The sequence below is a fragment of the Symphalangus syndactylus genome, chromosome 10 (genome assembly GCF_028878055.3).
Source record: "Symphalangus syndactylus isolate Jambi chromosome 10, NHGRI_mSymSyn1-v2.1_pri, whole genome shotgun sequence".
In the NCBI taxonomy this organism is placed as follows: Eukaryota; Metazoa; Chordata; class Mammalia; order Primates; family Hylobatidae; genus Symphalangus; species Symphalangus syndactylus.
Window position 1 is genome coordinate 108,719,401 of NC_072432.2, and position 24,627 is coordinate 108,744,027.

At 43.9% G+C, this 24,627-nt stretch overlaps 1 protein-coding gene across 16 annotated transcripts in view; it reads right to left on the minus strand.

Annotated features, from left to right (window-relative positions):
- COLQ (collagen like tail subunit of asymmetric acetylcholinesterase) overlaps positions 1–24,627 on the minus strand; it is a 116,593-nt gene that overhangs the window by 26,867 nt on the left and 65,099 nt on the right. For 10 of the 16 annotated variants that reach the window (XR_010113924.1, XR_010113925.1, XM_055295499.2 and 7 more), the window contains exons 2-11: positions 21,077–21,189; positions 19,760–19,861; positions 10,887–10,931; positions 10,524–10,550; positions 8,669–8,740; positions 6,966–7,028; positions 6,463–6,489; positions 5,769–5,813; positions 5,542–5,577; positions 2,048–2,128 (exon numbers count right to left, since the gene is read on the minus strand). Coding sequence is in view for 14 of the 16 variants with exons in the window: in XM_055295499.2 (XP_055151474.1) it covers positions 2,048–2,128; positions 5,542–5,577; positions 5,769–5,813; positions 6,463–6,489; positions 6,966–7,028; positions 8,669–8,740; positions 10,524–10,550; positions 10,887–10,931; positions 19,760–19,861; positions 21,077–21,189 (611 nt within the window). In the remaining 2 variants the exon portion in view is untranslated. The remainder of the gene's footprint in view (positions 1–2,047; positions 2,129–5,541; positions 5,578–5,768; positions 5,814–6,462; positions 6,490–6,965; positions 7,029–8,668; positions 8,741–10,523; positions 10,551–10,886; positions 10,932–19,759; positions 19,862–21,076; positions 21,190–24,627) is intronic. The other 6 variants (XM_063610772.1, XM_063610771.1, XM_063610775.1 and 3 more) reach the window with 4 other exon arrangements.

A 24,627-nucleotide genomic window follows, 5' to 3' on the forward strand; every position in this document is an offset into this window, starting at 1 on the left:
CAGCTAATTTTTGTATTTTTTAGTAGAGGCGGGGTTTCACTATATGTTGGCCAGGCTGGTCTTGAACTCCTGACCTCAGGTGATCTGCCTGCCTCAGCCTCCCAAAGTGCTGAGATTACAGGCATGAGTTGCCATGCCTGGCTGAGAAGATTTTTATAATAAAGTCAACAGCTGCTTTCCTGGGCTTGCCTGAAGGCAAGTCCTGAAGCATGAAGGTAGCTGAGAGAAGAAGTCATGTGGGGAAAGTTGGTCTCAACTCAACTCTCTGGATTCTAACCCTGGCTTTGAAGCTGACTTCATGGAGGGGTCTTGGGCTAGCAACTCCATCTCCCTGGCCCTCAGCTTCCTTGTGAATAAGCTGAGGAGACTGGATTAAGTGGTCTCTGTAATCCTTCTGGCACAGAAATTATTATCTGAAATTCCTTCTGAATTTCTGATTTTTGCCTTTGGATTGACTTAACAATAACTTTCAGAGACTCTCAGCACTGCTGGCCAACAAACAAAGAGTATGTAAGACTCTATGCTGGGAGATTAATTCATGATAAAAATAAGTATCACAGCAGGCTTCTAAGGCTAACAACTCGTTATCTCCCAACTGGAACGACACCAACACCGAGGGTTTGCAGCACCCTCGGGTTGTTCACAATGTTTTGTCGAAAGCTTGGGCTCATTTCTCTAACTTCTCTGAGCTCCCAGGTGTGGTTTTGGTGTAGCTTTTACGATTCCAACGGAATCAGTCTCAGCAGGCTCAAGAAATGGCCTTCCTGGCTTTGGTTATCGCCAGAAACTAGGAAAAGACAAACACTGCCCAAGACAGAAGGAAGCCAGGAAGCTTCTGGAACCCCAAGCTTAAAATATTATGAATGGAAATCATTAGGAGGGGATAAAGTGATACAAGAAAAGATTTCTCCCCTATTTTTTTCCTTTTTTATCTAAGCCTACTTTTAAGAAATTGGTATCTGTGGCATCATTGCGAAACCATGACCATGCCACCCACGATCAAAGTTTGAAAATTGGACTGGAAGATTGTAACTTCGAAAGTTACTGTGCAGTCTAAATTTTCCAGGTTAGAGCCTGTGTTCTTTCTAAACTGATTGGGAAAAGACCAGAATTGGCTTCATAGTGTTATTATGGTTCTGAAACCTGGCTGCACATTAAAATCACATGGAGCTTAACAAAAAATAGCCAAACCCATGCTGAAAGCTCATTCCAGGTCAATTATATTATTGTCTTTGGAAAATAAGGCCTAGACACTGGGGATGAGGAGTGGCAAGCTTGGAACTACAACCATTGCACCTGATGTGAGGGATCTGTACATCTGTATTTAATCACCGGCCCCACCCCCAGGTGATCTTGATGTAAGATTAAGTTTGTGGGCCACAGATATAGCCTAAGGAAATAAGTAAAAGAATGGAAAAAGCTTCCATCCAAAGATGTTTACCTCTCAGGATTATATATGAGACAGCTAAGGCTGTCTCTAGAGCAGTCATGTCACATCACATGGCTTAACACAAGAGCCTGCTGACCAGGGGGAGTTCAGAATGAACAATTGCCTTAAGCACGTCAATAAACCCAAGAAAAAAGGTCACTTACAAATTGGAGGCCTGAGCAGGGAAAAACCACCCTATTGTTGAGACCCAGAAGACCTCTCAACAGCAGGAAAATATCTAGGCTCGTTTTTAAAACTTCATTTGTGTCTGGGACATTGAAGCATAAAATAGGTTTTCTGGGTAAATGACCATATCTGCCTTCCATTCCTAGCTGCTTTGGTTAAGATAGACTTATTTTTATGAACCAAATATCCACTTTTGCTTCTGGCCTTGGCACAGTTCCCATGGAGCATCCTATCCCATCCACTTCAAACTGTGGCTAGCCTAGAGATGCCAGCAGCTTCTGGAAGTGGTGCTGCTCCCATCTGCTAGCCTAGAGGACGTTGGAGTCTAGGTCTACAGAATATATCTGATTAACGCCACCTGCCTGCCACTCCACACACTGTCAGGTCAGGAAGTTCTGACCCCAGGCGGGTGGTAAGCCCTGGGATCCTTACCTGCTTGCCTCGTTTTCCTGGTCTTCCCGTGGGTCCTCGGTGTCCTGCTATCCCAGGTTCACCTTTTGGACCCATTTCACCCTGGAAAGAAGGAAAAAGAAGCAAGAGAGGACTTAGGGCATGTGGAGTGGGCACATCTACACAGGTCTAGCCAGTCATTGGCTACAAGGGCAGTTTACTTGATCATTCCAAATCTATGCCAACTGGGCTGCCCTGGAAGGTTGGGAGAGTGATGAAGTCATGAGAAAGGCAGACATGTCTTTCAAGGAAGAGGAGGGAAGGAAGAAGGTAATTCTGAGTGGGTTATCTGTTACCTGAGAGGGACAGGTGTGGAGCAGCACACACTTTGATGGCCAAATAGGAGAGACAAATCATCACCCAGAACGGGCAGTAAGAGGCTGGGGCATCCAGCACAGCATGCCTGTGCTACTTACTACAAGCTGTCTGGGAAAACACTTTCCTTCTAGTTGGAATTTTATGTTGTATTTTCTTACGTGTTGTTTTTAGCACAAATTCAAATTTAGAGGTTTTTAAATGATTGGACACTGTTTTGCCAACTGTTATCTTTGGGAAGTTTCTACTCATTTAATGACTCTTACTTAGGATTATGTGCTTGCCCACTCTTAGTAAGCATTGGTTTGAGTTCCAGCTCACTTCCATTTGATTTAGATGAAAGCTCTTTTGTGGGGAGAGATGTTCCAAACATATGTTCACATCTTCAATATAATTATTGAAAAAGGCATGGAGAACAATGGAAACAATATTCCTATTTGTAAAGCTCTATGTTGAACTATCAAAACCCAATGTACCCATTGCAGAATTTCATAGTTTAAGGCCAATATTTCACAAAACTCATTTCTCCATCTTAGTTTCTCTCCTTCTTCCCTGTTTTATTCTGCATGGATTCCGGCCCCACTTACTGTTTCTTTGGGTCATGAACCCACAGGGCGCTTCATTCCTGTCTGCAGTAATCCCCCAACAGCCCAGAATGCACCACCAACAAGAAAAATTTAGCAATAGCAACCATGAGTGTTAGTCAGCAGCCAGTGCCCATGAAGAGCTGCCCAGCTCCTCAGAGAGAACAAAAAACACCCAGGCACTTTTTCACATGGTGGTCAGAGGAGCTATAACACAATGGAAAATTCCAGGGAACACCTGTATATGGAAAGGATCAAACATAAAGCTCTGAAATTATCTGTCAGCTCAGCCAATGTGTCCCTACCCAAGCCACTAATGTCTTGTTTCACCAAGAATTGTCCTTAAATCTATGATTTCTTTCCAACCCACACATCCTTCAACAGTCTCTAGGGAAAGGGAGAGTGTGAGAGGATAGGATGGATGCTACATGCCATGGAGATGTTTGCAGTTTTTCCCTGGCTGTTTAGAGAGGCTCAGGGATGTCTTTATGGCTGGGAGGAAACAGCAGCACAAGCAGCACTTTTTTTTTTTTCAAGGATTGTCAGAAGGAAGTGTGGCCCTTCTCTACATCAGCTGGAAGCAGTCAGGAATTTCTTGATCTAATTTCTCTCCCAAGACCTAATTATGGTCATCATATCAGCTCTGTCTTAAAACAGCCTGTCATAAAAGGCGAAGACAACTCTTCAGATAGGAAGTCTAGTAAATGGTGCAGAGGACAGAGAAGCTGCCATACTAAATTTTACAGTAATTTATTATTCTTTGACGTTCACTATTGCCCTGAATGAAAAGCTAATCTAAATATTTTAAGTAAAACTGTTTTTTCTCTTTTAACATTTCCTTTAATTTGCTTATATAATTAATCTATTTTTTTAACCCAACACCCTACCTAGGGTAGCAGAGTGTAGTTTCTGACAGCTTAAGGTAGTGATATAATAACTTAATGCATGTTGATTGAAAATATTTAAACATGTTCCACTGACTAGAAAAGGTAAGATAAAAATTGTTTTAGTTTGGTAAATAAAACTTTAAGGTGAACTTTTAAAAATTAAAAATACTAACAAAGCATCCCCTTTGCATGTTTGAAGAACATGATGGTTTGAGACCTAGGTTAAAATAACAATTTCCAATGGAAATGTCTTATGGCATGAGGAGCCAACATGATGTTAGCTTAGGAGCTGTTCCAAATGGCCATGTATGCCCTTTTCTCTCTTTATTCTCTGACATTTCCCCTCACCTACCCTTGTTCTTCTTCCCCAACCCTAACCCTCAGTAAAAGTTTCAGAAAATATGTTGGTCACCTTCACAATTTTTGTCATCTCTGTATACCACTGTTTTGCTATTTACTGAATATTTTTCTTTCTCTCTCTCTCTCTTTCTTCACTTTCTTCTCCTCTCTTCTCTTCTCTTCTCTTCTCTTCTCTTCTCTTCTCTTCTCTTCTCTTTTTTTTCAGAGACATGGTCTTTCTCTGTTGCCCAGGCTGGAGAGCAGTGGCGTAATCTCAGCTCACTGCAGCCTCAATCACCTGGGCTCAGGCAATTCTCCCACCTCAGCCTCCTGAGTCGCTGGCACTATAGGCATGTGCCACCATGACCTGCTAATTTTTTTTTTTTTTTTTTTTTTTTTTAGAGATGAGATAGTACTATATTGCCCAGGCTGAATATTTTTTTCTTTAAGTTACCTGAAATGGACCCTTTTTTATCAAGCTTTGTGCCAAGCAAGATATCCATTAAATACTTAACTATTTATTTATTTATTGAGACAGGGTCTGCCTCTGTGGCCCAGGCTGGAGTGCAGTGGTGCAATCATGGCTTACTGCAGCTTTGACTCCTGGGCTCAGACCACCCTCCCGCCTCAGCTTCCTAAGTATCTGGCACTACAGGTGCGCACTACCATGCCCAGCTAATGTTTTGTGTATTTTTTTTTTGGTAGAAATAGGATTTCACCATGTTGCCCAGGCTAGTCTCGAACTCCTGGGCTCAAGCCATCCCAAAGTGCTGGGATTACAGGCATGAGGCACCATGCCTGGCCAATATTTAACTATTTAAATACAAAATTTAACTCTTAAAAAAATGTTAGCAGTCTTCAGTTCAAATACTTTTGTGTCCTTCTGGCAGTATGTGCACCACCCTTGAAGAAGGACTGCAATAAGGCACAGTGACCTTAAGCTAAAGACACCTGTGCCTTACACTGGGGCCTGTGTGCTGACAGGGGCTTTGACTGTTGTAGCTCAGATCTCAGTCCCCTATGAGAAAGGTTTCTGCATTTGAGTAGGAGCACAGCCCTCTAAGAGGTAGGAAAAGCAAAAAAGAAAGCAAGCAAACAAACAAACAAACAAAAACCCAAAACCTAGATGGGTTGTCCTTTCCTTCCCATTGAGCTAGAGGGAGGCTCCAGACCATCCCGCCACCCTCTCCCCAGGGTGAAAAGCAACTTGCTTCCCATCCCAAACCAGAAGTTTCCATGGTTAAACCCACCATCCCTGCCTGATAGACAAGGAGGCAGAGCTCTTTTTGTTGTGCTTGGAGGACCTGATATTTTTATTGAGGCCTATTTTCACTACCTCAAGGTTACTTACTTTCTGCCCCAACATTCCAGGAAATCCTGGGAAACCCTGTGAAAAGAGCAACAAATATTGTGACTGCCTCTGAAACAACGCCTGAAACGGCTGTGGACAGGCTTGGTTGGTCATTTTCAAGATGGAGGCCTGTCCATCAGTCCATCATCAGTCCACAGATGGGGGTGGGTGGGGGCTTCTACTTGCATTGACATTTATCATTTCTATGGAAAGGTTTTCTCCATTACCTTTTCTCCTTTGGGACCCAGGTCACCCTTTTCACCTCTGGATCCCTAGGAAGAAACCACAGGAGAAAGTCAATGAGTTAATATCCTGGGAGGGAAATTCAAGCATTTCAAACTGAAAAGCTCCCTAACCAAAACCCTCATTTTACAAGTGAAGAAATAGGCTCAGAGATGTCAGGTGACTTGTCCAGGGAAGGAATGCTTTGTGATCTACTTCTTGTTGAACCCTGAAGACCTCTTGCATTCATAAAGGACAACTCATGGAAAATTCTGGGCCCCAAATCCTCTCTCATCCCGTAGGAAATTTGTCCACAGGTTGATGCTGGTTTTGATTTGGTTTTTGGCCAGGTCAGAAGGGTGTGTGGTGGAAGCTTGGCCTAAAGACATGCATCACCAATTTCCTCCAGCACTCTGTGCAAACTGTGCTTATTCTCTACCTGGCACGGCCTTCATTTGCTTATGTGCTCCACACGAGGGGCCTCTGCCTCTATGGGAAGCCCTTCTCTTACCAGCTTGCCCTGCTTCAGGAGGTCCCTCACTTCTCTCTCAGTCCACTGACAAAGGGCGGGGAATAGCTAGGGATGGTGGCTTTAGTTGCAGACTAAAGAGAGACCTGGGCCCATCCTCTGCACGTCTCTGATTCCAGAGCCTGTAGCCCAGACCAGGCTCTGGGACACCATCCAAGAAAAGCACTAACCTTTTCCCCTCTGGATCCAGGGTAGCCCTAAAAGAAAGCAGAAGGTACATTTACAATCAGCCTTATAGGACTTCTGAGTTTGGTAGAAGAATAGAAGGAATCCCTGAATGTGGTGGTAAGGTGTGTCTCCACATTGCACTATGAGTTTTAGTGGGGTTGCAGCACCAAACACAAAGATGTCCCAGAGGGTTGTGGTTATACCAGGCCTAAAAGGAACATTGCTTTTATCACCCTGCAAAGTCTTGATCAAAGGTTTCCATCTGCTCTGATATCCAGAAGCTTGGTTCTTCCTGCCCAAGAGAACAGCAGGAATGGCATCCCTATGCCCCTGCATCCTAGGGCATGATGTTCTCCAAAGGGCTGGTAAAGGTAGGCTCTGCAATATCCATGACATTCCCTAGTCCAGGACTGCAGCCCCATCCAGTCCCTATGTTTGTAGACAGCAGCTGCTCCAGAGCCTTACGGAGAAGATCTGGGAACATCCATTTGGACCCCACACTGACCTTGGAGCCCATTGGTCCTCTTGACCCTGGCAAGCCCATCACACCCAGGTCACCTTTTTCACCCTGTGGGAATTAGAAGAAGAAAAGACCCGCAGTGATATTTTTTAGAGAAACTGAACCAGGAGAGTCACAGGCAAGATTGGGAAGGAATTGGGGATATCAGGGCTGGCTTGTAAATCTGAGGACCCCAGATGTGCCCACTTTCTCCCTCCCGAGGTCCCAATGAAACTCCACATTTCATTCTTGTGTTTAAGATTAAACATAAAATGAAAATGCCCAAAGTGAAGCAGATCCCCACACCAACTGCTCACTAAGATGTTGTATATGGTAATACTTGGTATTTTCCTAGCGAGGATAGTGACAAAGTAGTGGAGGAGGCATGAGGGAACTGGGGCCTCAGAAAACAAGGTGTCAACACACACAAAAAACATTGCCCGCTTTGCTCTTTGCATAGGAAGGGTCCTCAGAATGATTTGTGTTTGGGACTTCCAGCACCCACCCTCTGTACTAAAAATACTCTATACCAGTACTAACCAATAGAAATAGAAGGTGAGCCACATACTTAATCTTAAACTTTTAAAAGAAGTTACCTTAAAGTAAAACTAAACGAATGAAGTTAATTTTAATAAATCTCGTTTAATCTAATTAATCTAATCATCCCAACTTGTAATCTGTATAAAAATTACTGAGATATTTTACATTGTGCTTTTCATAACAAGTACTTGAAATCTGCTGTGTAATTTACATTTACACATCTCCATTCAGGTGCTAAATTTTCATCCAAAATATTTGATCTGTATTTAGAGATCATAAAATTTATAGTTGAAAAAGCAGATTCATGCATGCAAGTTGCTCCAAACATACTTTAACAGTTTCAAATAAGTGAATTTAGCAAAGGTTAATTCAAATAGTTAAAGTTTAAAAATTCAGTTCCTCAGTAGCACTAGCAACATTCCACGGGCTTGAGGGTCACATGTGGCTACTGGCTGCTGTGCAGGACAGCTCAGCTCTATGCAGAGGATTTTTAAAATATCCTTTTGGGACTTTTCCTAAGAGGACTGGACACACAGTTTTCCACTGCTATAATATAGCCAGTAAACGAATCAGAGCAGATGGTGAGATCCACCTGCCCAGCTCTGACTTCTGCAGATAAAACTCTGAGTCACGCCTCTGAACCCTCTAGTCTATGACTACCAGTGGGAAAAACTGAGGCACAGATGGGGATGTGCTTGCTTTCCATAGCCTGACTGAGGAAGGAGATTTCATCAGCACTCGGCAATCCCTCTCTGAATGTAGGATTTCCATCCTGCAGCCAGCCAACACCACCCCCTCAACTCTCCATTCCCTGCCAGGTCAGCATGACAGGCAAGAGCTTCCCAGACACAAGCCCCTCTTAGGTCATCTCAGGGAAACCAGAGTGGGGTGCTAGTTCCTAGGACAAACGAGAACCAGGGCCCCTGTAGAAGAGAGTACCAGCCTCCTATTTCTCCTCCCACAGGAGCAGAGCTGTTGCACTGACCAAGGTCTTGCAGGCCAAGTGAAGGAGGAAGTATCTGGGGCCCTGTGGCCGGTCCTTAAGCTCTCTTCTTCTTCCCCCTCTTGAAGAAGGGATTCCCTGACTCTGTGCCAGGAGTCAGGAAAGCTGCCATCTTCCCCCCTCTTGTTCTGACACCGCATGAGCCCTGAGAGCATGCCACACTTACCCTGGGTCCTTCAGGGCCTGGCCAACCGATGGGCCCAGGCATGCCAGGAACACCTGGGGGGCCAGGTCTACCCTTCAAAGACCAAGAACAAAAGTCAGGGCAACTGGGTTTGTTTCTTTACTTCTAATAAATATGTTTTGTCTCTGGGGCCCAGAGGAGAGAGTGGGGTCTCTAAGCATGGCTACTATGACCCTCATCTCCACTCTCCAAAGACTGATGGCCTGACAAACCCTTGGTGTCACACTGTATCATCAAACAGGACCTTATTCTTCTCAAGAAATGGAGGGTGGTGAGAAAGGGATTCTAAACTTCTTGGTTTTTAAATTTTTATCACTTCTACCCACCCCCACCCAAAAATCCCCTGTATTCCAATGGGTTCTTCCCAAGGATGTGCTATGGAATGAGATAGGATTTACATTTGGGGAGCAGTAGCAGATGCTGTCAGCACTCTTTCAAGGTCTTTCTGACCTGCTCAGAGTGCCCATCGCCCAGAGGCTACCTTCCTTGCTGCTAACAGCTCATTTCTGCAACCTGTAACTGCGGTTTGCCCTTGAGCAATTAGAACTGCCCAGTAATTTATGTAACTCTCCTTCCTGCAGCCAATAGCCCAGCTCCCTTACCTTTGGGCAGTTGACACTCTCAAGCTCCCCCTAGGGATCAGACTGCTAAAGCTCGACTTCACCTGATACCACACCTTTGCCTGGCTTCTCCCATTCCCCCTACAGGCTCCTCCCGAGAGTGGTCCCATAATAATGTATTCACTTGCACATGGTACATGTCACCTCTGTCTCTGCCTAAGCCAGGGCTATGGAAGAGCAAGCCCTGCAAGAGAGAGTGGGTGCAGGTGCTAAGGGCCTATCTTGACCTTGTACCCATTAGCTAATTTCACAATTAGCTAGAGATGTGAAGGGCTCAGCCCCTAAACCAGATATACCAAATCCTGGCATGTGTACTGGTTTGTACTGTTGCCTCCCACATCCATGGTAGACATCACTAATCAATCATGGTCCTTGTTAGGCCTGAGCATGGACACCACAGCAGAATATCCTTTGACCATTGCCATGGAGACCACCCCAGCACTTCAGACAGCCGCTGTGCCTTGGCTATAGTTTTCATCTGTGCTCTAAAGAGTTGTAACTTTGTCTTGCAAAAGTCTGTTTAAGGATCTTGTGGACCATGAAACCATTTAATAAACCATTTAACAATAAATATAGTAATTTATATTTAGAGCCATGGACATCTTTCTTGGCCAAAGTTTTGCAACCCTGTCTATAACCAAGACCTAGAAATTCAGTGCCAGTATCCACTGACCTCAGCAAATATAATAGGCAGCTGATTTACTCCCTCTTGACACTAATGAGAGCCTTGATAACATGTGTTTGGTTCAATCAGAGTCACTGTGACCTTAAGTAACCTCCATTTATTTCAGCTGAGCCAAAAAGCAAAAGCCATTTGTTTCTGTCTGCTCTGGCACTTTATTCAAATTTAATCAGACAGTGACAGTCATTCTGTGTTACTGGTTGGAGCTATGAAGGGTTTCTCTGATGGGTAGCAGAGTGAGATGGTCTGGGGTTGGGGTGGGAAGTGAGAGGGGTGGAATTTGGCCAGGCTTGGCAGCCCCTAGAAGAAGTCTGAATGCCTGGCAATAGCAGGCTCCTGCTCCTGAACAAAGAAGTTGACAGAAAGGGCAAGGTTTCTACCGTCACCATCGAGACAGCAGCACCATCACTGTCCACCTGGGTATCAGTGGCCACTGAAGTGCATTGCTGGTCCCCCCTCCCTAGGAGTGCATGCACACACATGCACGTGGAGCACAGACGCTCATGTGACACTCACAGAACAGCGCAGACCATACCTTCCTTCCTGGTCGGCCAAGCTCCCCCTATGGATGGAGAAGACAGGTAAGGAGAGGCTGCTTTGGAAGAGATGTTCTGGAAGCAGAAGGCTTAGTAGAGCTGATGACTGGGCATGGCCATGTGGCTCAGTTGCTTGGCTGCTGCTCACGGCCCCTCTGCCATGTCAGTAGGCCATGTCAAAATACACCAGTGGTATCCCATACGTGCTGCAGCAGCTCAGCCATCATGGAGCCCAGCCTCTCACACCAAGGCAGAGTTAGCACATGTTTGGAAATCTCAACTAGGAAATTCTCAGTGGGACGCCCAGAAAACAGGCTGGAATTACCAAGGAAAGAAGGGTTGAAGAAAGTAGTGGTTCATACCTTTTCTCCCTTTGGTCCTGTCTTGCCAGGAAGCCCCGGTGGACCCTAATCAATCAAGATAAAAAGTGAAGAAAGTATGTATCAGTCCGAAGCTGGATGGTTGGGAGGCTCTTGGTGCACTGGGCTCCTACAGCAGCAATGTCATTCTCTGGGCAGATGTAGGGCTCCAGGGACCCATGGAGGCTTTTCCTGTGCCCTCCAGCCCAGTCCCCTCCTCTGTTCTTCCTCCTCTTTAGCTTTCTCTGAGCTGGTTTTCCAGTGGCTCCATGGTTGCAATGCTTACATATCTACTCTCTGTGATTTTAATTTTCTCCCTGTAACTCTTTGTTTGCCTAAAACATCCCAAGTGCTTGTTGAGAGCAACCAAAGTGTCTTGAATAAAAACCATTTGCTGAAAACAAAGGCTTCATCACCTCTCATATCTTTTCAGTTACTCTTGCCAAACTTTCCTGGGGGCCTGACAAGAGACAAGTTAAGTTTTGCACATAGCAGCAGCTGCCACCTTGGAAATTCCCATGGTCAATTTGTGGGTACTAGGTGCCAAATAATTTTTACCTTTCTTCAGCAGGAAAAAAGTCTTCTTTTTTAAGACACTAAGAATGTTGGCAAGTAAAGAGTGCATTTTTGTCCATTGGAGAGGAGCTGACTCTAGCTCAGGGACCCTACAACTCACTGCATCAAAGCTTTGCACATCCACAGCCAGAATGTGTCTGCAAAATGCTCAGTCAGCTATTTTCCAAATTCTCCAAAACAGCAGAGAGGAAATTCATCAAAATTCCCCAGGCCCCCACTGCACCCCCAGGATCTGCAGGTGAACATGCATAATGCAAAGCCTGTTTGAAATATGATTTCTTTTTTTTTCTTTTTTTAAATTATACTTTAAGTTCTAGGGTACATGTGCACAACGTGCAGGTTTGTTACATATGTATACATGTGCCATCTTGGTGTGCTGCACCCACTAACTTGTCATTCACATTAGGTATATCTCCTAATGCTATCCCTCCCCACTCCCCCCACCCCACAACAGGCCCTGGTGTGTGATGTTCCCCACTCTGTGTCCAAGTGTTCTCATTGTTCAATTCCCATCTATGAGTGAGAACATACAGTGTTTGGTTTTCTGTCCTTGCAATAGTTTGCTCAGAATGATGGTTTCCAGCTTCATCCATGTCCCTACAAAGGACATAAACTCATCCTTTTTATGGCTGCATAGTATTCTATGGTGCATGTGTGCCATATTTTCTTCATCCAGTCTATCATTGATGGACATTTGGGTTGGTTCCAAGTCTTTGCTATTGTGAATAGTGCTCCAATAAACATACGTGTGCATGTGTCTTTATAGCAGCATGATTTATAATCCTTTGGGTATATACCCAGTAAGGGGATGGCTGGGTCAAATGGTATTTCTAGTTCTAGATCCTTTAGGAATCACCACACTGTCTTCCACAATGATTGAACTAGTTTACAGTCCCACCAACAGTGTAAAAGTGTTCCTATTTCACCACATCCTCTCCAGCACCTGTTGTTTCCTGACTTTTTAATGATCGCCATTCTAACTGGTGTGAGATGATATCTCATTGTGGTTTTGATTTGCATTTCTGTGATGGCCAGTGATGATGAGCATTTTTTCATGTGTCTCTTGGCTGCATAAATGTCTTCTTTTGAGAAGTGTCTGTTCATATCCTTTGCCCACTTTTTGATGGGGTTGTTTGATTTTTTCTTGTAAATTTGCTTAAGTTCTTTGTAGATTCTGGATATTAGCCCTTTGTCAGATGGGTAGATTGTAAAAATCTTCTCCCATTCTGTAGGTTGCCTGTTCACTCTGATGGTAGTTTCTTTTGCTGTGCAGAAGCTGTTTAGTTTAATTAGATCCTATTTGTGTATTTTGGCTTTTGTTGCCATTGCTTTTGGTGTTTTAGTCATGAAGTCCTTGCCAATGCCTATGTCCTGAATGGTATTGCCTAGGTTTTCTTCTCGGGTTTTTATGGTTTTAGGTCTAACATTTAAGTCTTAAATCCATCTTGAATTAATTTTTGTATAAGGTGTAAGGAAGGGATCCAGTCTCAGCTTTCTACATATGGCTAGCCAGTTTTCCCAGCACCATTTATTAAATAGGGAATCCTTTCCCCATTTCTTGTTTTTGTGTGGTTTGTCAAAGATCAGATGGTTGTAGATGTGTGGTGTTATTTCTGAGGTCTCTGTTCTGTTCCATTGGTCTATATCTCTGTTTTGGTGCCAGTACCATGCTGTCTTGGTTACTGTAGCTTTGTAGTATAGTTTGAAGTCAGGTAGCGTGATGCCTCCAGCTTTGTTCTTTTGGCTTAGGATTGCCTTGGCAATGTGGGCTCTTTTTTGGTTCCATATGAACTTTAAAGTAGTTTTTTCTAATTCTGTGAAGAAAGTCATTGGTAGCTTGATGGGGATGGCAATGAATCTATAAATTGCCTTGGGCAGTATGGCCATATTCACAATCTTGATTCTTCCTATCCATGAGCATGAAATGTTCTTCCATTTGTTTCTGTTCTCTTTTATTTCATTGAGCAGTGGTTTGCAGTTCTCCTTGAAGAGGTCCTTCACATCCCTTGTAAGTTGGATTCCTAGGTATTTTATTCTCTTTGAAGCAATTGTGAATGGGAGCTCACTCATGATTTGGCTCTCTGTTTGTCTGTTATTGGTGTGTAGGAATGCCTGTGATTTTTGCACATTGATTTTGTATCCTGAGATTTGCTGAAGTTGCTTATCAGCTTAAGGAGATTTTGGGCTGAGATGATGGGGTTTTCTAAATATACAATCATGTCATCTGCAAACAGGGACAACTTGACTTCCTCTTTTCCTAATTGAATACCCTTTATTTCTTTCTCCTGCCTGACTGCCCTGGCCAGAACTTCCAATACTGTGTTGAATAGGAGTGGTGAGAGGGGGCATCCCTGTCTGGTGCCAGTTTTCAAAGGGAATGCTTCCAGTTTTTGCCCATTCAGTATTATATTGGCTGTGGGTTTGTCATAAATAGCTCTTATTATTTTGAGATACGTCCCATCAGTACCTAGTTTATTGAGAGTTTTTAGCATGAAGGGCTATGGAATTTTGTCAAAGGCCTTTTTTGCATCTATTGAGATAATAATGTGGTTTTTGTCTTTGGTTCTGCCTATATGATGGATTATGTTTATTGATTTGTGTATGTTGAACCAGCCTTGCATCCCAGGGATGAAGCCCACTTGATCATGGTGGAGAAGCTTTTTGATGTGCTGCTGGATTCGGTTTGCCAGTATTTTATTGAGGATATTTGCATCGATGTTCATCAAGGATATTGGTCTAAAATTCTCTTTTTTTGTTGTGTCTCTGCCAGGCTTTGGTAACAGGATGATGCTGGCCTCATAAAATGAGTTAGGGAGGATTCTCTCTTTTTCTATTGATTGGAATAGTTTCAGAAGGAATGGTACCAGCTCCTCCTTGTACCTCTGGTAGAATTCGGCTGTGAATCGTCTGGTCCTGGGCTTTTTTTGGTTGGTAGGCTATTAATTATTGCCCCAATTTCAGGGCCTGTTATTGGTCAATTCAGGGATTCAATTTCTTCCTGGTTTAGTCTTGGGAGGGTGTATGTGTCCAGGAATTTGTCCATTTCTTCTAGATTTTCTAGTTTATTTGCATAGACGTGTTTATAGCGTTTTCTTATGGTAGTGTGTATTTCTGTGGGATCGGTAGTTATATCCCCTTTATCATTTTTATCACATCTATTTGATTATTCTTTCTTTTCTCCTTTATTGCCCTTGCTAGCAGTCTATCAATTTTGTTGATCATTTCAAAAAACCAGCTCCTGGATTCATTGATTTTTTGAAGGGTTTTTTTGTGTCTCTATCTCCATCAGTTCTGCTCTGATCTTAGTTATTTGTTGCCTTCTGCCAGCTTTTGAATGTGTTTGCTCTTGCTTCTCTAGTTCTTTTAATTGTGATGTTAGGGTGTCAATTTTGGATCTTTCCTGCTTTCTCTTATGAGCATTTAGTGCTATAAATTTCCCTCTACACATTGCTTTGAATGTATCCCAGAGATTCTGGTATGTTGTGTCTTTGTTCTCGCTGGTTTCAAAGAACATCTTTATTTCTGCCTTCATTTCGTTATGTACCCAGTAGTCATTCAGGAGCAGGTTGTTCAGTTTCCATGTAGTTGAGTGGTTTTGAGTGAGCTTCTTAATCCTGAGTTCTAGTTTGATTGCACTGTGGTCTGAGAGACAGTTTGTTATAATTCCTGTTCTTTTACATTTGCTGAGGAGTGCTTTACTTCCAACTATGTGGTCAATTTTGGAATAGGTGTGGTGTGGTGCTGAAAAGAATGTATATTCTGTTGATTTGGGGTGGAGAGTTCTGTAGATATCTATTAGGTCCGCTTCATGCAGAGCTGAGTTCAATTCCTGGATATCCTTGTTAACTTTCTGTCTCATTGATCTGTCTAATGTTGACAGTGGGGTGTTATAGTCTCCTACTATTATTGTGTGGGAGCCTAAGTCTCTTTGTAGGTCTCTAAGGACTTGCTTTATGAATCTGGGTGCTCCTGTATTGGATGCATATATATTTAGGATAGTTAGCTCTTCTTATTGAATTCATCCATTTACCATTATGTAACGGCCTTCTTTGTCTCTTTTGATCTTTGTTGATTTAAAGTCTGTTTTATCAGAGACTAGGACTGCAAGCCCTGCTTTTTTTTGTTTTCCATTTGCTTGGTAGATCTTCCTCCATCCCTTTATCTTGAGCCTATGTGTGTCTCTGAATGTGAGATGGGTCTCCTGAATACAGCACAATGATGGGTCTTCACTCTTTATCCAATTTGCCAGCCTGTGTTTTTTAATTGGACCATTTAGCCCATTTACATTTAAGGTTAATATTGTTATGTGTGAATTTGATCCTGTGATTATGATTTTAGCTTGTTATTTTGCTCATTAGTTGATGCAGTTTCTTCATGGCATTGATGGTCTTTACAGTTTGGTATGATTTTGTGGAGGCTGGTACCGGTTGTTCCTTTCCATGTTTAGTGCTTCCTTCAGGAGCTCTTGTAAGGCAGGCTCTTCTTGAGGAGTATCTTTGTGGCGTTCTCTGTATTTCCTGAATTTGAATGTTGGCCTGCCTTGCTAGGTTGGGGAAGTTCTCCTGGATAATATCCTGAAGTATGTTTTCCAACTTGATTCCATTCTCTCTGTCACTTTCAGGTACACCAATCAGATGTAGATTTGGTCTTTTCACATAGTCCCATATTTCTTGGAGGGTTTGTTGATTTCTTTTTACTCTAAACTTCTCTTCTCGCTTCATTTCATTCATTTGATCTTCAATCACTGATACCCTTTCTTCCACTTGATTGAATTGGCTACTGAAGCTTGTGCATGCGTTGTGTAGTTCTCACGCCATGGTTTTCAGCTCCATCAGGTCATTTAAGGTCTTCTCTACACTGTTTATTCTAGTTAGCCATTCGTCTAATCTTTTTTCAAGGTTTTTAGCTTCTTTGCGATTGGTTCGAACATCCACCTTTAGCTCAGAGAAGTTTGTTATTACCGAACATCTGAAGCCTTCTTCTCTCAAACCATCAAAGTCATTCTCTGTCCAGCTTTGTTCCATTGCTGATGAGGAGCTGCACTCCTTTGGAGGGGAAGAGGTGCTCTGATTTTTAGAATGTTCAGCTTTTCTGCTCTGGTTTCTCCCCATCTTTGTGGTTTTATCTACCTTTGGTCTTTGATGATGGTGACGTACAGATGGGATTTTGGTGTAGATGCCCTTTCTGTTTGTTAGTTTTCCTTCTAACAGTCAGGACCCTCTGCTGCAGGTCTGTTGGAGTTTGCTGGAGGTCCACTCCAGACCCTGTTTGCCTGGGTATCACCAGCGGAGGCTGCAGAACAGCAAATATTGCAGAACAGCAAATGTTGCTGCCTGAGCCTTCCTCTGGAAGCTTCGTCTCAGAGGGGCACCCGGCTGTATGAGGTGTCAGTTGGTCCCTACTGGGAGGTGTCTCCCAGTTAGGCTACTTGGGGGTCAGGGACCCACTTGAGGAGGCAGTCTGTCCATTCTCAGATCTCAAACTCTGTGCTGGGAGAATCACTACTCTCTTCAAAGCTCAGTTAGAAATGCAGAAATCACCCATCTTCTGCGTCGCTCACGCTGAGGGATGTAGACTGGAGCTCTTCCTATTCGGCCATCTTGGAACCTCCCTCCCTGAAATATGATTTCTACAAAACTTGTCGAAATAACAACAGCTCCCCTCAGCCAGTGGTTCCCAAGTCTATCAGCATATTACAATTCTCTGGAGATGTTTGAAAAATCCCAAAGCCCAGGCCCCAACCCAGCCCAATTAAATAACAACCTCAGGTTGGGTGGGGTGGCTTATGCCTATAATCTCAGCACTTTGGGAGGCCAATGTGGGAGGACTGCTTGAGCCCAGGAGTTTGAGACCAACCTGGTCAATGTGGTAGACCCTGTCTCTACAAAATATTAAGAAATTAGCCAGGCATGATGGCATGTGCACCTGTGGTCCCACCCTCCTGTGGGAGGCTGATGTAGGAGGCTCACTTAAGCTTGGGAAGTGAAGGCTGCAGTTAGCTGCGATCAAGCCACTGCACTCTAACCTAGGTGGCACAGCGAGACTCTCTCTCCAATAATAATAATGATAATAATAATAAATAGCAATTTCAGGGGAGGAGGAACAAGTATTAGTAATTTTTGAAGCTCCCCCAGGGAATCATAATGTGTAGATAAGTTTGAGAACCACTATCTTTGGTTTATTCACCTATTTCTGGATAGGGAAGAGGGGGGTTTTCATTCCATTCTCTTGATTCTTCCAAGCCTTAATTCTGTTTCTTGAAGTGGAGTAGAACTATTTCACAAGGTCATTGTGCTCTAGCTCAGTACCTCTCCAACTTTAATGTGCAGATGACTCACTCCATTCACTTGGTGGAGGGGTGGTATCTTGTTAGAATGCAGATTCTGATAGAGTGAATTTGTCAGGGGGACGAGATTCTGCATTTCTAACCAGCTCCATATGATATCAATGTTGCTGGTTCACAGACCTCACTTTGAGTAGGGACAGCATCCACACTGTGTTCTAAGGACATGAAGGTGGCTACACAGGACCCTGCAGTTGGGCAACACAGTCTCCACGTGATTCAAAGGGGATTGCACGAGGTTAGAGATGTGTGTGACCAGAGAGCCACTGTCCTGAGGTCAGCAGAAAATCCCCCTTTTCTTTTCTATATTCCATGGATTCTAGCATGCCTGAGACCTGTTAGTGTAGACTGCTGAAGGTGGGAAGATAGAAATGCACCTCCGAGGATTCTCATCTTGCTTTTCTGCAGGCTTCCAAGCTTCTCTGTGGCAGCCTCTGGCCAACTCTGGGTTCAAAGTCTTGTTTTCTTTCTTGTATCCAACAAGTAATTATGGAGAACCTATCCCAACCCCATGCACTGTTGTAGACAGGGAATATAATAATGAGTGAGATGGACAATGTCTCCATTCCCACAGACCAAGGTTTGATACAGGTTTTCATTAGAAGGCTACATTGTCAGTATCTTAGGCTTTGTAGGCCACATTTGGTCTCTGTCACAACTACTCAACTCTGCCTTTGTCGTGAAAAAGCAGCCACCGACAATAAAACTTCGACGTTTTATTGAAATTTTGCTGCAGGATTTGACCCACAGATATAGTCTGCCAACCCCTGCCATTGAGCTTACATTTTACAGAGGGGAGACCAGGAACAGAAGAACAAATAAGAAAACTGTAACGGGATGAGAAAATCACGCAGAGAATTAAAGTAGGTCATTGTGGCAGAGAGTGATTGCAGTGGTCGTGTGGGCAGGAGACTACTTTAAGTGGTTGAGTGGGTGGTAGAAGAAGGCATTTCTAAGGAGGTGGCATAGAAGCTGAGTCCTGAGTGGCCAACAGGAGCTGGCCGTGATACAAACCAGAAAGAACATTCCAAACAGCAGGAGCCACGAGTGCAAAGGCCCTGTGGCTAAAGCAAGCTTAGGGTATTTGAGAACTCGAGAGATGGTCACTGTGGCTGAGTCAAGGAGACAATGGAGGTGGTATGAGGTGATGTAGGAGATACAGGCCGGAGTCCCCTCCTGTGGGGCTTTGTAATCCAGGTGAGCCTTCAAGTGTCCGGAAGCCATAGGAGTGTTTACCCAGGTGGGTGATGTCATTTTTATGCCCCCTGCATGGGAAGGCACTTGGGGAACTAACTGCTCCTTACACCCTCTTTCTCCTCCCCATGGAAGGCTCAGGCCCAGCTGTCCCTCACCGATGGAGCACACTCTTGGAGGCATGCCAGACGGGCCAGGACTCTGTGGGGTGGGGTCTCTGGAGGGTACTCTTGTTTGTCTAGAAATCCTTTCTGCAGCATTTTGCCTGTTTCTCACTCTCCCCTTTAGCTTTGGTGGGGAGGGGTGGGCTGCCCACCCCTTTGGTGGGGTGGGGCCCCAGTGAGGCAGGAAACAATCTCCTCTGCGCCTCCACTTTCCTGTGCTGAACGCAGGCACCTCTGGGTCCACAGGAGGGGTCAATGGTTACATAAGGGGCATTGTCATCAAGTGTTTGTCTGATTGTAACTATAATAAAAACCATATCCATAGAGGTGGCATCCTTATTTGATTCCCCCAAAATTCAGTACTGTAGGGACAATTATTATCCCCATTGCATAGATGAGGAAATCAAGGCTGGGAGGCCAGAATTTACCCAGCAAAGAGCCAGTGTTCTATCCAAGTGGCTTTGGAGCAGGAAGCAAGCGAGAGAAGGAAAAATGGCTTTGTATCACATGAGAAAGAGCAGACACTAAGAGGCTCTGTGCAGTGGGCTTTCCTGCTCTAAACAGAAAGCAGCGAGAGGGGTCTGGTAGAGTGCACCAACCTGGGGGCCGGGAGGCCCAGGGGAGCCTAGCGAGCCTTGCATGCACGGGGACTGCGAGGTTTCCAGTTCCAGGACGAGATTCTTCATGTCTGGGGAGAGAAGCTTCAGTACAAAGCAACACAGAGTTAGAGGTCAGGCGTAGGGGACAGAGGAAGGGTCACCATCCTGGACACAGACCTGCTCCGGGTTCAGGTCTCTAAGCCTGGCAGTTCCCTGACACCCCAATGACTGCCCCAAGAAGATGACATCTTGGGCTACCAGTTTCTGTTCTCTCATCTGCTCTTGAGACGAACCTGGCTTGTATGGATTACAGACACCTCCTAGCCACTTTGGATAGAGTTAGGAAGCTCATTTCAGGGGCCTCTATCCAGTGTCTAGGTTAGCACTGTCCAATGGAAACATAACTAACATGAGGCACCGATAAGAGCAACATCATAATTTTAAATTGTTTACTAGTCACTTTTTTACCTTTCAAGAAGGTAAAAAGAAAAAAGTGAAATTAATTTTAATAATATACTTTCTTTAACCCAACAAAACCCAAATATTATCATTTTGACATATATTCAATATTAGACAGTTAAATAATGAGATAGTTTACATTCTTTTTTCATACTACTTCTTTCGATATCCAGTATGTATTTTACACTTACAGCACATCTCAACTCGAACTAGCCACATTGCAAATGCCAGATAGCTACATATGGCTAGTGGCTCCTGAACTGGACAGCTCAGGAGAAAGAGCGTTGGGAAAGAGCTGAGACTCCCAAGTCCCCAGAATGCCCTGGCAGTTGTCTTCTAGGCCAGTTTCCCGAATCTTGCTCTTTTCCTCACCTGGTCCTTTCTTTCCAAATTCTGCTCCCTCTCACACCTCAGTGTGGCTACAGGAGAACTATTTCCTGAGTCACCTCATGGAAATGGTCTGTGTTAGACACAGGCTGCAGAAGGGAATTTCATAAACACTTAGGGAGAAAAAAAACAGAAGGGGAAATTCCATATTTGAGCAGCTGATGGGAACCCAGGAAGTTATATTATAAATTCACCTCGTGGTTTTTGAGAAGATGAGAAACTGCCAAATCCAATTCCTGCTGAGAAGAATCTCCCTCCATCATTTGTTTAAGATATTTGGAGAATGGACACACGCCAGGAACTGCAAAATGTCCATTCCGGGGCTCGACTTCTGAGTGACAGTGGAGGGTTGAGGCTCTCAGAAAAGATTCCGGAGGCAGCTCAGGTCGAGTGGGGCAGGCAGGTGGGGCTGTGTGGTGTGCACTGAGTAGCCTGCACTTTTTGTCCTCTCATAAATCCCAAAGTACTCACCGGACTTCGGCCACCTCTGAAGAATGGTGGTGGGAACAGTGGTGGTGGAGGGGGCGTCAGCAGGCAGCATGCTTTGTGGCCACCACGCTTCTTCTGATCCAGGCCGGGAAGGGCTGTTGAGAGAAAACTGCTGCTTGTTAGCATGTGGTCAGTGCTGGGCCTCTGTCACACCCACCGTGCCCAGGGAAGACCCATCCTGCCACCCCAGACTTCCAAATCTAATTTCTAGCCTGTTAGATGTGGGTGGGCCTCCTGTTGGCTACTTGACATAGCAATTATTCCCTTGCCTTTGCCTTTGCTAGATTAAGATGGTTCATAAAGAAGCAGATGGCTTGTCTGGATACTGTGACCATTATAAGGTTCATTTCTCCTTCCTCAGATACTGACTTGTCACTTTGTAGATGTAGCAGGAAATGCAAAGTTCAAACAGACTTCATCATATGCCCCCAGTAGTTGAGGAGAAGAAAATGCTTGCTAATAACTTTAACATTGTACTCAGAAGGAAATTGTTTAGACAGGGAGGCAGCCAGGGCCAGTGGCAGCATTACTTACAGGACACCCAGACCCATGATTTAAAACACACACAGTGACTCTAGACTTTACAAACACATTCATGTGTCACTCATTTCACTGGAGAGTTACGGTTTAATGTCTCAATATATGGGTAGCCTAATCTGCAGTGTCAGGAAATAAAGGGAGGGCCCTGAACCTTTGTAGCTTTATTTTTACAAAAAGTCTCGCCCATGTTCAATGTTAGTAAATGTTCAATGTTGAAGTATGCCTTACAAAAAGTACACAGATCAGTAAGTTACAGCTCAACAGATCTCCATAAGGTGGATGTATCCTAGAAACCAGCACCCAGGTCAAGAAACAGCATTCCCCAGCACCCAGAAGCTCCTTCAAGATCCAATCTCTGCACCCCTTCCCATCATGAATTCTAACACCAGAGATTCATTTTGACTAATTCTGCACTTTATGTAAATGGAATCATACAATATGAACTCTTGTCTTTGGTTTCTCTCTCTTAACATAGTGTCTATGGTAATAATCTAAGTTGCTATTTATCATTGTTACTGCTGAATAGCGTCCCACTGAGTGACTATATTACAACCTACTCATCCATTCTGCTGAACATCACTGATGTTCATTGGGTTGTTACCACTACACATCCACCAGAATGGCTAAAACTAAAAGGACAGAATATAAGAAATGTGGCAAGGATGTGGAACAACCACAACTATCACACATTAGCTGGCCATGAATGTAAATTGATCCAACCTCTTTGGAAAATTGCTTGTTATTTTCTATTAAAGCTGAACATAGACATATACTCTAGCCCAGCAATTTCACTCCTAGGTTTTTACCAATAGAAAAGTGGATGCATTCAGAATAATGATTGCAAGTGATCTTTAAAGTTTCAGGTTCTGACTCCAAGCTTGAATCTCCTCCCCGGCATCTCTGAATGATGGGCATTGGTCAGGACCATATATATATGTTCTCTGGTGTTTGCACTGAGAAAGCCCTGATTTGTGTCCCTACCTAATGAATCCAGTGGGGGTTATTGCAAATTTTTCAAGATAAACTTTTTAGTTAAGAGCTAGCTTGAATGGTTATAGTTTTATTTTTATACCAAAAAGTAAAAATTTCTCTTGAAATGGCCCTAAAAAAAAGAAGAAAAAAAAGGAAAAATGGGTGTGTTTTCACCAAAATGCATGTATTAAAATGTTCATAGCAGCAATATCCATAATCACCCAAAGCTATGGTTTTTCAGTTCTCAGTTTTGGTGTCATGATGTACCTTCACTTCCATCCCTTCACGAAACCTCTGACCTCACAGAACATGCATGCCACATTGACCACCACATGCTCTCAGCCCTGAACCCAGTTTTCTGTCTTATTTCTCAGGGGCCAGCATCTGCCGGCCATCTCCACCTTGTGCTCCAGGACCTGCCTCAGACACTAGACAAGTGCTAAGTGCGCCCCAGAAGTTGCCAGGTCATGCGGTGTCCACAGGAATGGTAGCTCCGTGCACACACACTCCCTCGCACCCTTGATGATGGAGCATTCCACTGGCCTGCGCCAAAGGCCCTCAGCCCTCTCAGGCCTAATGCGACCTTTTATGGGAAATATTTTGTAAAGACACCTTAATTATCCGGAAATGAAATTCATAAATAATACAGCACGCTGACAGACGATTTAAAAAATCAATACAGTGCTCTTAATTCTATGTAAAAGAGAAATATAAGAAAGTGATTTATGGGCCAGGCACGGTGGCTCATGCCTGTAATCCCAGCACTTTGGGAGGCCAAAGCGGGCAGATCATGAGGTCAAGAGATTGAGACCATCCTGGCCAACATGGTGAAACCCCATCTCTACTAAAAATACAAAAATTAGCTGGGCGCGGTGGCAAGCACCTGTAGTCCTAGCTACTCAGGAGGCTGAGGCAGAAGAATTGCTTGAACGTAGGAGACGGAGGTTGCAGTGAGCTGAGATTGTGCCACTGCACTCCAACCTGGCAACAGAGCGAGACTCCATCTCAAAAAATAAATAAATAAATAAATAAATAAATAAATAAATGTGATTTATGACATAAAAGTAAACATTTTGATTGTAAGTGGTCAGACACAACCATATTAGAATACATAATGCTGTAGTTTGATGCTCACACTTACATGAAATCACAGTGAATGCAACTGCTCAAATAAAGATTATGGTATTGGCAATTCTCATGCTACAAGGAATGTGTCCACCATGTGACGTGATTTTCTGAAATAATAAACAACACTGGGTAAAATTCCCGACTAGATAAAGTACAACCATTACCCTATAATTGTAGTCTTAGAAAACTCAATTTATATTATAACAGTGCTTTAAAAATGCTGCGTAAGGCCAGGTGCGTTGGCTCATGCCCGTAATCCCAGCACTTTGGGAGGACGAGGTGGGTGGATCACGAGGTCAGGAGATCAAGACCATCCTGGCTAACATGGTGAAACCCTGTCTTTACTAAAAATACAAAAAAATTAGCCAGGCGTAGTGGTGGGTGCCCATAGTCCCAGCTACTCAGGAGGCTGAGGCAGGAGAATGGAGTGAACCTGGGAGGTGGAGCTTGCAGTGAGCCGAGATCGCGCCATTGCACTCCAGCCTGGGTGACAGAGCGAGACTCCATCTCAAAAAAAAAAAAAAAAAAAAAAATGCTGTGTAAAAGAGAATTCAGTTCTAGAATGAGATAATTATATATAGGTACAAATGTTCCTTGGGACATTTCAAAGTCATGTAGGATGTGGGACAATTCTGTCCCACCCTTTGCAAGACAGCTCTCACTCCTGACTTGGCTCAACAAAGACAGTGGTGCTACCCATCCCAGCCTTTGCAACAACCAAAAATACCTTGAAAATTTCCAAAATGGCCCCCGTGAAAACTGTTGGCCTATCCAATGCTTGGTGCTTAGTTTGGTCACAAAAAGTTCCATAGAACCCAGCACTCAAAGCCAAAGCAGCATCCACTCCAGGTCACACAAGTTAACGAGGGACTGAAGGAATTCAGAAAAACAGG